This window comes from Struthio camelus, chromosome 21 (genome assembly GCF_040807025.1).
Source record: "Struthio camelus isolate bStrCam1 chromosome 21, bStrCam1.hap1, whole genome shotgun sequence".
In the NCBI taxonomy this organism is placed as follows: Eukaryota; Metazoa; Chordata; class Aves; order Struthioniformes; family Struthionidae; genus Struthio; species Struthio camelus.
This window is the reverse complement of record NC_090962.1, coordinates 12932459-12945429: the sequence shown is the minus strand read 5'-3', so window position 1 is coordinate 12945429 and position 12971 is coordinate 12932459. Positions and strand designations below refer to the sequence as shown.

The 12971-nt window shown below is 41.9% G+C and overlaps 1 protein-coding gene across 2 annotated transcripts in view; it reads right to left on the bottom strand.

Moving 5' to 3' along the window:
- CAPZB (capping actin protein of muscle Z-line subunit beta) overlaps window positions 1-12971 on the bottom strand; it is a 61853-nt gene that overhangs the window by 40063 nt on the left and 8819 nt on the right. For both annotated transcript variants that reach the window (XM_068916129.1, XM_068916128.1), the window contains exon 2: window positions 3413-3502. In XM_068916129.1, coding sequence (XP_068772230.1) covers window positions 3413-3502 — 90 coding nt within the window. The remainder of the gene's footprint in view (window positions 1-3412; window positions 3503-12971) is intronic.

Sequence of the window (12971 nt, the reverse complement as noted above, 5' to 3'; positions counted from 1 at the left end):
CTTCAGGAGTCCTATGATTGACAAGGTCTCTAATGAACTCTAATTGAAGACTCTGCAGCCTGAAAAAGCAGCAACAGATGTGGCAAAAGGGCAAACCACAAACTGTTTTGCTAATGAATGGAAAGTGTCTGGTCTGATGAGGGCCAGTGACCCAAAAATTCTCTTCTTCCACCCACCCTCTCACTCTGCGCTCAAGTTTGGACCCTTTCCCTTGTCAGCTCAACGCTTGGGGGCAGTAGTGTACAGTCCTGAACATGTTCCACGTACTTATATTGGCACCCAGATGTTTTTTATTTAAAAAGCAGCAGAACCTGGCTTTGACAGAGCAATGAGGACCTGAGTGAGGGAACGTAAGTGCTGTTATCCTTCCCAGCAGGGTGACAAGCCTAGAAAGTAGATGGCAGTTTCTTACTATATTGGTTTTGGAAACCTTTTTGCATACAAAGTCCTCAGAGTAGTCATCATCATCTCTTCGCACTGGATCTTAAAAACCAGCATCAAAACAGTAGTTACGCACAGTCTGGAGAGCAATTTCTAGCCTCATGGCACAGAATTATAGAAAGACTACGAAAGGCGAGCCACAAGCAGGTTTAAAGTAATAAGTTACACTTCACATACAAAGAAAAAAATGAGCTGGGGCTCTGTGTCAAGTCTACTCCAGCATGGAAGTGTAATGAGGCAAGGAAACCAAACACAAAGGAAAGGGAAGTCAGAGTGCCATCTTTTATAATTCTATCACAAATTTAATGAACCTGCTCATGCTCGTCATGCATTTCAAGTCTGACCTTTTACTTCAAGGAGGCTATTGTCTGGTAATGGTGCAGCAAACAGCATAAAAACGTCAACTGTAAAGGTTTGGATAGAACTGCCAAAAAAGGTCAGAAACTTTATTTGCTCAAGTCTGACTCATGATGTTTTTGGAACTATTACAGGTGCAACATTACTATTACAGTATCAGCGTATGCATTGCTCTTGTCTAACAAGAGTACTGGCCTCTGTCTTGTGAGGGTCAACCAGAGTGGGCAGCAGCAGAGACCTACAGATGTCTCAGCAATGAAGAACTCATTCTGGATTTAGCAGATTATTTCATCTCCACCCAAGAGCAGGGAGTGCAGAAAGCAGAGCGGGAATCACAAACCCTTGTTCTAACGCGTGCGGTTCAAACTGCTCTGCTTCACGTTACACTTTCAACATGAACAAGAAGCCCAGTGAATGTGTTGCTGATGGAAAGTATGTAGAGCGCTAATGAGCACCATCCAAAAGTAATTCCAACATTTAGAGGTAACCAGCAATTTTCTGAGTCATTAAAAAAAACTCATACCAATTATATAGTCAAGCTTACCATAGTTCCCCACACAACTCCTTGTTCCAGATAGTCCTTAGACTTACTCAAATCCTGATCTTCGGTCACTCCAAGCTTCATCAGAAAATCAGCTGTGTCACACCAAATCATATCAATGATTTGGTTATTCTTCATCCTACCTCCAGCAATAGCCACAAAACAATGCTTAGGTTGCCAAGAGTCTGGATGGCACAGATGTAGCCAATTACTAAATGCTGTCAAGAAAAAGAAATACTACCTTCCTGTACAGAAAAATTTATTTCCTGACCCAGTTTTCTTACCTGTACCTTGACTTATGGAGCTAAAAAGCATTATTTAAGTAGCATTTGATAAATTTTAGTCAGCCACAGCTTTTTGACCGTTCCTCCCAAGTTCACTAACACCAGCTTCAATATCATGCAGAAAGCCTACTCAAGTCACAGCACAACAAAAGCATACAACAGGAGCAGTTATTTTCCTGAACTATTAAAAGAAAGTCGTCGGCAGAGAAGTTTCCAGGCAGATGTGAATATGGCTTGTTTGAAGCTTCTCTTGCAGCTTCTGTTTCTGCAGGACTCCTGTTGCTGAAGGAATATGCTAAGAACATACCAGATCAAACATCAACTTCGTTGGTCAGGTAGGAAAGGCTTTTCCCTCCCTGCATCCTCAGTGAATTCCTGAACAGTTTTAGGAATACAAACAAATTTACTGAGACTTCACAAATCTGAAGAGTATCCCCTGCAATGCTCTTACCCAAAAGGTTCAAGGCCGTTAAAGGGAATCCTTTACATATGATCTGTTCAGCAATTGAGGAGCAGACCTCCAGGAAAAAAAGGTCAGCTAAGCCTTCACTTGAAAGTTAAGCATCACTTACACTATAGGTGAATTAAAAGCAGCACCTCTTCTGCACACAAAGATGACAAAGAGCTCAGACTGTTTAAACAAGTGAGAGGTACTTGCTCAAGCAGCTATGATTGTGCAGAACCATCAGATCTTTAAGGCCCCTCACCAGGTAAGGCTCCAGGTTTGTCAGCATCTCACACAAATAAATTCAGACTTCTTGCCACAGAAAAGGAATGTGGTTCTCATGGAAAGGTAAGAGGAAAGGCTTCATTCAAAGGTCAGAGACCTCTCCATGTCATCTATCTGCAAAAGCTTGGAAGCTTAGGTCAGAAAGCCATCTATTTGGACTGGACAATGGAAACAAGTTTCCCCAGCTTTCCATACAGTAGGTTTTATATACATTATATCCATATTTCTATAATGCACAAAGTTGCTCCAGAGGCAACTGTGCCACACTGTTTTCAGGGGGAGTTGATGCTAATTAGCCTATGATAGCCCAAGTTTATCTCCTCACTTCATAGGAAGCGCAAGTAAATTCTATGTGGCTGGTGACAGGCATATGCGTCATTAAGTCTTTACAAGTTAGTTTCCATTACTAACAATTTATAGAAGGAAAGTAAATGTTGCTGGTGCAAGAGGAAAACACAGGTGTTGGCACAAGGTCATTCAGCTGTTTTTTTCCCCCCTGGATATTCACTGGACAGCAAAATATCTGATAGGGCATAATTTATAAATAAAGGAACTTGGGCATTCTCCAGAATTCCAGAGTTCTGGTTCTGAAATATTCTGTCACAGTCACGTCTTCGAAGCACATGTCACTGCACATCCACTGTACCTACAGCAGGAGTCCTGTGCAAAAGTTTAGGCTGGCAGCTGCTTAATATGAGACAATACCCACATATATACATACAAGGGTGCACGTCAAGCTTGGATTAACTGTTCCAAATTAGTTTTACTAAAGAGCAGCCTCCAAACTGGTGGTGATTTCATCAAGAAAGCTGCTAACGACCCTTCATCCAAATGATGTTTGTGCATACACACTAGTACCTGCTGGCTTGCCCAAAATGAACACCTCGATTCTGACATTGTTTTTGCAATTGCTCTACTCCTCAACCTTGCCAAAACACAAGTAGAGAGAGAATCACAGATCACCACACCTCAGAGAGGCTTCCGGACATAGACTTACAAACCAGGCCTCTGTCACACCCAGGACTCAGCCGTTATTTGGTTAACACATCCAATACTCACCAAGTCAATGAGGTCACTGAGATTCTTCTCTATCTGCTGGGGAGGCAGACGCCTCATCAAATCCAAGGCACAATCCAGCTGCTGGTCACTCTGCAGAAACAACAACAGCCCTCAGTCACAATATGTACAGCTGAGCACATCAGGTTCATACACAAAAAAAGCATGAGCTACGCAAGAATTGTGCTTATCAACAGCTCCGAAAGGACAGAGGTATAGATTCTAGGTCTAAGCAACACCATCTTTTATATTGATACCGAGAGGTTTCAATAAAGTTCAGTACCATCTGATTGCTGCTGATCGCCTTTGTATTGCGAGAAGTGTCCTAGACCACGGATTTGAGGGCATGGCTTGAATTGGTGGCATGCCACCAATTTAACACCCTGCTGCTGATGGAGTCTAGTCCTTTCCTCATCAAAAAACCCCAAAAACAAAAAACCCCATACACATAGGGGGCTTGTGTACCCCCTCCAGCAAGCTTAACCAGCTCCAATACATGACCGAGTGTCAAAGCAAGAAACACAGCAGAACCATTTTTGTCAGCACCAAGTTGTTAGCTCAGCTCCACTGCCTCATGAGACCTAGATCTTGGTTAGTACAGTTACTGTACCGATGCTACAATTCTTATGTGCAGAACAGGAAACTTCGCAAATTAAAGCATACGCTTCAACATCTCTTCAACGTGAGTTAAGAGATGAAATCTTGTTGGAGACTGCGCACGCTATCTTGACACTAACAGGGGCAAGTGAGATATGCATCTTCATGAGCCTGAAATCCTACCGTACAAGGCATACTACATACAGCAAACCTCCTACTACTCAGTCACGTACAATGAACAGGTTTCATTTACAAATCCCCGATTCAAGTGGGCAACCGGAACACTGGCAATTCCTTTATATAGTTTAGAGATTTTTAGCTACTCTGGAGCATAACATATTTGCGTGCCTGGCCCTGCATTACTTCCCTCTCCAGGAAGGGCAGCAGAAAGCCTTACCCCTCTGAAAACCCATTTTACCATTGCCTTGGTCTGCAGCAACCTACTGATTGTTTCACCCATTGTTTTTTCCATGCTATCTGAACAATAATCTGGGTTAGGGAACCGAAAGTTTCCTCTCCTGAAGCAGTTTTAGCACTTCCTTATTTGCATTACGCAGTTCAGTTTGAGATAATCAGTATCCAAGATATAGTCTGTTTCAACACAGAGCTCTCCCTCCTTCAGCTTTATCAAAAAAACAGATTGAAAGGTACACAAAGTTTGACGCATTATTTCCTTCTTCCTACAAAATGCAAAGTAAAAGCTCCTTGAATGTGAGAAATTGGAGGCTTTAGTTATTTAGAGAAACCACAGCAACATACTCTGATAGGACTTGTCAAAATTGGGTATAAGACCAACTGCAACAAGAGATTAAATTTGATTTCAGACAGACCGAATATCTGCAACACACATTCCCACAGACACTTGATCAGCTGAACCATGTTCCTGCCATACCGTTTAGCTCCGCTTCTTGCCAGAGGATACAAACAGATACTTCTCCACAAACCTAACGGTATCGATAATCTGCACAAGTCATTTGGATCAACAGGTCGTCATCCAGCAGAAGCACAGCAAGTTTGTTTTTACTGCTTCCTACCCTCCCCCTTTCTTTTTTTTTTTGCTGTTTCTAGCCACTATACACAATGGGCTTAACTTTAATTGCTCCATCTTAAGTTCACCCACTCTCTAGAATTTGTATTTAAGGAAGGCTTCAAAACTAAAGCAGTGTCATGATCAAACCATTAAAGTAGCACCCCCGCCCACAGCAAGGAGAAGCAGGAAGTAAAGTTTCCTGCAATTAAGCTATACCCTAGCAACGAAGAAAGGAGGGAGTTCTTCGTTTAGTAGACATCCATTATGAAAGCAGGTCTAAAAAGGCACTACCTGTTCACTATCAAAAGATAAGTATTTTACAGCCAGCAAGTTAAGACTGCCTGGCTTGTTCTTTTTTGGTTTTTTGTGTTTTTTTGTTTGGTTGTTTTTTTTTTTTTTTTTTTGGGGGGGGGGGGGGAAGATTGCTTATTTATTTCTCATCCAGTTTAGGCTGTAGGGCATCTTCTCTTTGAAATATTCCAGCTCGGAAGAGAGTAGGCATCGACTCCTGCACAGCCACAATAGCATCCTGAAGATCAAAGCCTTCACCTCAACTGAAAGCAAGGTGCATTGACACTACGAACAGAAGATTGTAATAGCCACCTGTTGTGACTGAAGGAAGATTTACTCTCAAGTACGGTACGTAACATCCCCATATCCTTTAGATATCTGAATAATATAGCAAGCAGATGCTTGGCCGGACCAAGTCTGGAGCGAAGTCTACTTCTCTTTGAAAGGTACCACATATCCATTGCTAAACCGATTATCGCATTCATACACTGAAGTGGTGGCAAAGTTTTTACAAAGTCCAAGTTTCCTCTCATTTTCATTAGATGTGCAGTAATACTTCCCCCGTCCTGTAAAGATGATGCCCTGTACAACAAGGTAGGTTTCAATGGAGGCAGAAGACTGGATATCGCTCTAACACCTTCCTCACAGACAGAATTTAGCGGTACACAACTCTTACTTGTTTTACTAAAACAGATCTGCAAAAATGGCAAACTGCACAGCTGCATTTTATTGACCGTGAAGATACTTCTTTGTCATGGTAACAGCAAATAGGGAACCTGCAACAGAAGGTTACCAGCAAGGAGCTGGAAAAATGAAGGCCAAGCAACTACATCCATGCTAGCTCTTCATCAAGCATGAATATCTAGAGAAGCCTCAAAAGCTCTGGTCAGTCTGCTTTTTTCCTGTAGGCTGATCTGTGCAGTCGGCCAAGTCAAAAACAGGAAGCTTCTCCAAATACTGTTCTGAGCGCTCTGGCAAATCACTTCCTCTTACCTTGCCACACAGAGAACAGTCCTCTTCTCGGGAGGGGCCAAATATTTACAATCAGCTGAAGATGAAACATCAGTCTGCACTAAAGTAAAGGTATGACCAACGGACCTAGTTAGAAACTCACAGGAGGCAACAACTCCCCACTGCCCAGTGACAGCAACGTTTTCTTTCCGTCAAACGTAGATAAGGGAGAATAGTCACTTTTTGCTACTAGCCTTTCAGTCTCCAGAGAAAGATACTATTTAGATGGCCTGTGACAGCCCAGCTCCAGCAGTCAAGCTCAGCCAGGGGATCTTTCTTAGCAAGTATTGTCTTTACCTCCCACCATCTCTTACGTCAAGGAAGGAAAGCTGGCACATGGTCACAAGGTCATGCTCCTTACTTAGGGATCGTGGGAACGCTGACGGAAGCGCTCATTCCTCCTCTGCCAGCTGGAATTGTTTAACAGAAGACAGAAAAACTAGGGAAAGATGATGTTACCAACCACCATTACAGTAGCAACCCCACCATAGGTGTTTTATAGTATGACAGTTTTGAAATAAGCTATACAGCAAATGTAGATGCTCCTTCATTCAGTGTTTTATGCATTAAGCAAACGAACTTGGGCTAATCAGTTTTATAGCTATATATTAAACAATAGCTGTAAAAAGACATGAGCAAAGCTGTTTAAGGCATAAGTTCTTAAAGGAGTTTAGACATAGCTGGCATAAGTGCTGCATGCAATGGAAAAACAAAAGTATCCAATACATACATAGTACTTCATTTTTCTAGTGTAGAAGAGGTAACCCAAGCAAGGCAGAGCAGCAGGACTCTGGTTTACTTGCACAGCATTTAAAAAATTAAATGGCTTGCCAGCAGACCTCTTAAAGCACTGATATAAAGCCAGGTTAGGCTGAATTTCCGTGCCTAAACCTGTGGTTATACAGTCTCTTTAATCCAGCATAAATCTGTGCTGTCACAGTCACAAAGGCAGCAATACAAAACACAGATCAAGTTGTACCTTTTGGTCTTAGATACTTTTGGCATGTCATATACTGAATGGGTAAGTCTACCAGCATCTTTTGCTCTTGGTTCTTTCACTGCAGGGGAAAAAGTGAAGTCTTTAAAAAACTAGGCCTGTGGTCACATATATCCTTCGGTTTCAGACCTCTGCCCCAGGGGCAGACCTCTTGGAGATATTTACATACAGAGATAAGAACCATATTTAAGGTGTCAAAATCAGCAGCAGTTCCCCAAATGCATAGAGGAAAGAACACGCCCAGTGATGTATTTTTTTCCCCCCATTCTGACAGCAGCATGTCAGAGTTATTATAGGCACTTAAAAAAAACCCACAAAGCCTTCACAAACTGCGAAAGAGGAAGACATTTTTGGCAAACTCTGGATATATGTCACCTTACTGCAATGGACCCAATTCACTTGTTCTAGGCCAGAACAAAAGCAGAATCAATCTCTCCGCAGTCTAATTCTAGATTTCTAGTTGCTGAATTTTCAGGTTTATTTAGATACTGAACACAGGGGTTTCTTAACAGATCTCCAGACAAAACACTTGTACAGAATTCTTGCCTGTAGACATGGAGAGGCTTATAAACCTCTGCTCACTGAGAAGGTGATTAGACAGCCCGTCTCCCAGTCTGGGTCGCTCTTGGAGCCAAGCTCTTTGAGGTTGCAGGACTTAATGAGCTTAGTGTTTACTTGACATGAGGCAGTTTTCCACCGTTCCTCCTTCATCCAGCACAGAACTCCTGTGGAGGAGTAGGGAGTTCAGACAGAAATTCTAAATGAAGTTTTATTACAGCTCAAGTCACTGAAGGATTTAGAGATCATAGGATTCTCAAAGACTAAAAACATTAGCTTAGATGAAAGCTCCGTAATAAGTTTCCTCCAAAGATGTTTGGCTATCTAGACTCTCCAGTTAAGCATCTGCTATAGTGTTCCCATGGCACTACTGCAGGGAAAAATATTACGAAGATGTCTATAAGAGTAAAGTTTGTTTAGCTTTCTTTGCCAGCATCTGCTTTTCTCCTCAGTCTCTTTGCTGCACTTAGCTTACTTCCAGGAGAAGCACCCTCCGCCAAAACATCCACAGATCTCTGGTCATCTAAGCACGCCGTGTTGAGGCCCGAATAAAAACAATTAGTATTAAAAGTAATTAGTTATAGAGACGTATAGTTGCACATAATTTAAGCCATATTGTTCAAAAGCTGAGTTTAGACAGACACAATTCAATGCAGAAAGGACAAACAGGAAAACCCAGGAAGTTATTACAGGTTTTGTTTAACTCTTTTGAGCGTGTCTGTAGATCACGTAATAAACCAATGTGCTTCCATTTTCAGTACTCAAAACAAAGGTGCAATACTGTCACTGCTATTCCTTTTAAGAGCATACGACTCCAGACCTTGCATTTGCAGCAGTTACCGCCAAAGAGGATGCAAATCGCAAGGACTCAGCTTAACTCCCCTTTTGACTCCCACTCCTCATCTCTAAACCTCACAATTCCTCAGGACAGGGCACAGGAATAGCTCTGCCTTCGTTAACCCTCTCCCAGCTGCGATACTGCAGGCTGATAACACCAGTCAACAAGAGCTGACTCGAGATTATGCAGCAAATTCAGTTATTTTAAACTAAGCTGAAATCTTTAAAAGATCAGTGTCACTGGCAGAATGGGTAACGTTTCACTGACGCTAGCTTTTCTACATGTTTGTTTTTCCTTTTTAAAGGACACTAGAAACCTGACGAGTTGCTACCTACAGGTATTTTGCAGTTCTCCTTTTACATAGCTTCGCACATGCATTTCACTACAGACATTTACAGAAATTCCAGGGCTTCATTCACAAGCACCCATAGCTAATTAACTGAGATTTCACCCATACTGCAGGTTTCAAAGTTATACAAAACTGCAGCTCTATCCATTTCAAAGGCTAAGCCATTACATTTGAAAGGGAGGGTAGAAGATTTTATTGAAAGCTCCCAGACTTATAACCAGCAGGAATTTGCTTCTATTTATCACGTAAATCTGCAGATTTAATTGCCTGGTCTTCACAGCTCTGATAGCTCCTGCTCATTTGACTATGTTATTGCTGAGCATAAACAGAGTTAGGGAGTTTCTTCAAAAAGAAAGCCAGACTGGTTTCAGTTCTGTATCGCCCGCATAACAACACTACTCTGAGCTAACTCCTGAGCCAACAGAAAGCCAGCTTCTCCCCATTTCAGTCCTTTCTGGGAACTAAGCCACTTAGGCCACTAAATCTTTGCAACCAGCAAACCGAATATATACCACCACTACCACTCAGGACACGACCGTGTGGTGCTGACCTGCCCTCTCTCCCATCTCTGATGCAAGCTTAGAAGAATTCAATGACCTAAAATTATTTCAGTAATTACAATGAAGGTTAAAAAAAATAAATCAACCATACGTGTAGCAAGAGCATTGACTATTTGGCTGGCGCTGTTCGTGTCTGTCATCAATTGAACGTCCTGCTTTGGCTCCGAAACGCCGAGCTTGAGGCTCTCGCTTGCAGTTAGATAAGGAAAGCGCAGCCTTCCTGCTGCTGGGCACTCAAGTTTTGCTTATGACTGGTATCTGAAAAAAATATCCAAACCCAAACTGCAAACTGGCAGCTCAATTTTCACAGAATAGAATACACAACCACCTGAAGAGATGCCGAAAATTTAACACTTGCTAAAGTGATGCAATTTGGAGCAACCACACGTCCCACCACTTTGATCGCTAGTCAGTTTATAAGCGACATTTCTCCTCAAGCTAGTTCTCCTGGATAAGAAATGCCTGTTTCAGTGCAGAAGTACACCACCAGCAAGTGACTTTTTCCCCTTCCTTTTATGTTGCAGACATATTCCAGATTGTAAATCATTATTTCCTGTCAGGTCTCCCAAAAGGAATGTCTGACTGTTTCAGCTCACTGGTACTAAGACTAATTTCTCTCTCTCTCTTTTTTTTTTTTTTTTAAAAACTGAAACAGATACACAACTTCCCATCCTGCTTGTCTTTTTAATCCTCTCCAACTGCCAAAGCTCAAAAGGCAGAAGATTCCTTTCTCAAATTATACCACAGGATACTATTACTGCTAAAAGCTTTAGCAAAGGGTTGAACGATTGCAATCCCTGTATAATAAGAAGTACAGCAGGTTTCTAAGTTGCAGGATTCCCATCTTTGCTCCCAACACAACAGGCTGTCAACATTCACTTTCTAGGATATTAGATAGGAACGGGAATAACGCTGTACAGTCTATGCATCCCAGACAAGTTCTGCACTCGTGCCCATTCCAGCTGCACATATTCCATGCAGTCCCTTTTCCTACAAGACTTTCCCCTCTTCTGGCAGATCCTATCTAAAACCATCTGTAATACACTTATAAATCAGGGCTCCTTGACAGCGAGGTGTACTACTGCTAGGAATAGCGAAAGCCTATTTTTAAGGCACAGGCAGAAATAATGTAATAAAAACCCAGAATACTCCAGACTGTAGATAATATCTTGATCAACCTAAAGAGTAAGGTCAAAGATTATTAGAAAAAACATGATTCTGATGCAGACTACATTCTTCTTCTCTTCAACTACTCTTAGCTTGGTTTTCTTTGCCTAGAAGGTGATCCAGGGGCTTTTATTAGCACCTCGGATACTTGTAACCATGCAATATGTTTAGTAACATTTAGTTCAACTCTCCAGTACATTACTGGGGTGGCAAAGACCAAATAACACAGATTGCTGAGACTGCTCATTCTAACGATTTCAAATGAGGAGGATTCAAGATTCAAATAAATAAATGTTGGACTGCAAGGTGTAAGCAGAAGCTGTTGTACTCAGTCTCCCACAGCTCCTCTGTAACCTGTATTTACTCATACAACAGTTGTACACATCACACCACAGCTGAAGTCTTCGCAAAGATGCTCTCCCCGGAAGGTATTTCCATTATTCTACTCTGCTCCCCCTTTTAAAACATTTGAGTGTGCTGTGGAAAAGCAGTACGAGCGCTAGTTAATGACCGAAAACACTTTCAAGGCTTGTTTTCTAAATTTAGGTCTAGGTGTGGCATACACTGATAAACGTGCCTGCATGCTTGCCGAAAAATCAGAGGCCTACTCTAAATCTCAGCAGCATCGATGGGCTTTTGGTTCTGCATCGATCCAGCAATTTAACCCACGCTCACTTCAGAGGGAATGTGCTTGGGAGGGATTGTTTCTTCCAAGAGGGAAGAGTAACTTATACGCCTGCACCAAAGGCTCACAGGGAACTAAAACTAATCTACAGGAAGGAGGGCAAAGGAGGCAGCTCAAGTTTCACTGCCACCAGCATGCTGATGCCACTGGATACTTAGCACCATTTCAGGCTGACAGCACAACTGAGGCTCCTTCTAGCTTCTAGACGGATTAACGGAGCAGCAACGGTCATCTAGGAGCAACTACCAAAGAGGATACCTCCATTCAAACTCAACAAGCACCTCCAAACTTGCCATCAGTGGTTTGCCAACTCCTTCCTTGCTTCTTTGCCTCCAGGCAAATGCTTTCGAGCGTTCTTTGAATCACTGATTAGGGTCTGACTTTACTTCCTCGTTGTTACCACCAAATCAGGTAAGCTTTGCGTGTCCTTCACCATTTGCAACGTATCAGCCAGCGCCCTGCCTGAACTTTAGAAGAAATTATGAAGTGCACTGTGTAATGCCCTGGAGACCTTTCTGTCCATTAGTTTCAAAATAAACCCAAGCCCCTTGCACCGCCTTACTAAGGAGCTCAGTCTCATACAATGACTGTTCATTAAGCTATTTTATATCAATTGGTAAAAAAACCTAGTCTGAAGCAAAACATTTGAGTGGAATTCATTATTTGCTTTATATGTATGAATTTAGCATCTCCTGAAGTATGTTCTGCAGCTAGTTTTCACTACTCAAAGTTGTTTTGCCACTAGATACATTTAAGCTCCTCTTAGCACATCTTCAAAGGTGTATAGTACACAGTGGGAAAAAAACCCAACATGCTTTGGCACCTCCTTCCCATCAAAAAGGGATTTCAAGAGGCGAGATATCTGCATCTACTTTCAGAACTAATATAACATCCATCACTTCAGTTTATACAAGTTCCAGCACAAGTCTCAGTCACCTGCCCAAAGAACAGAGACATCAAGTACAAACAGAAGTGAGAAAACCAAGATTTTGCAACGCTGTCGCAAATGGACCAGTAACAAACCTTTCTGGGAACAGGCTAGTCATCTTGACCTTTTGCCATGATCACTAATGATTTCTGCAGGGGTGTTTGTCTTCTGGGTAACAGAAACAATGTTTTATTTATTAAACTTGTCATTGAACACGACAATGTAATTTACTAGCTTTCATCTGGTGCCAAGAATTCCTGCAAAGCATAAAGTTTGCAAAAAGCCTTTTTCCAATAAATCAAGGCATCAAGTGTATATGCAATCTATTAGTCCCACATAAAAGAGTAAAATGGGGACAGCAGTGCAGCTATATAGAAAAGCTGCAGACCGCAAAACAGTATCACTAGCTTTTAATCCCATCTATTAAAGTCACTGAACTTCATGGTAGAGCTGACTGCCTACTCTAAATCAATTTTTAAAAAATTATGTTAAAGATCTTGTACAAAACTGCACACTTATTTTCTCCAGTTTAAGTCTGGGTTTAACACAAG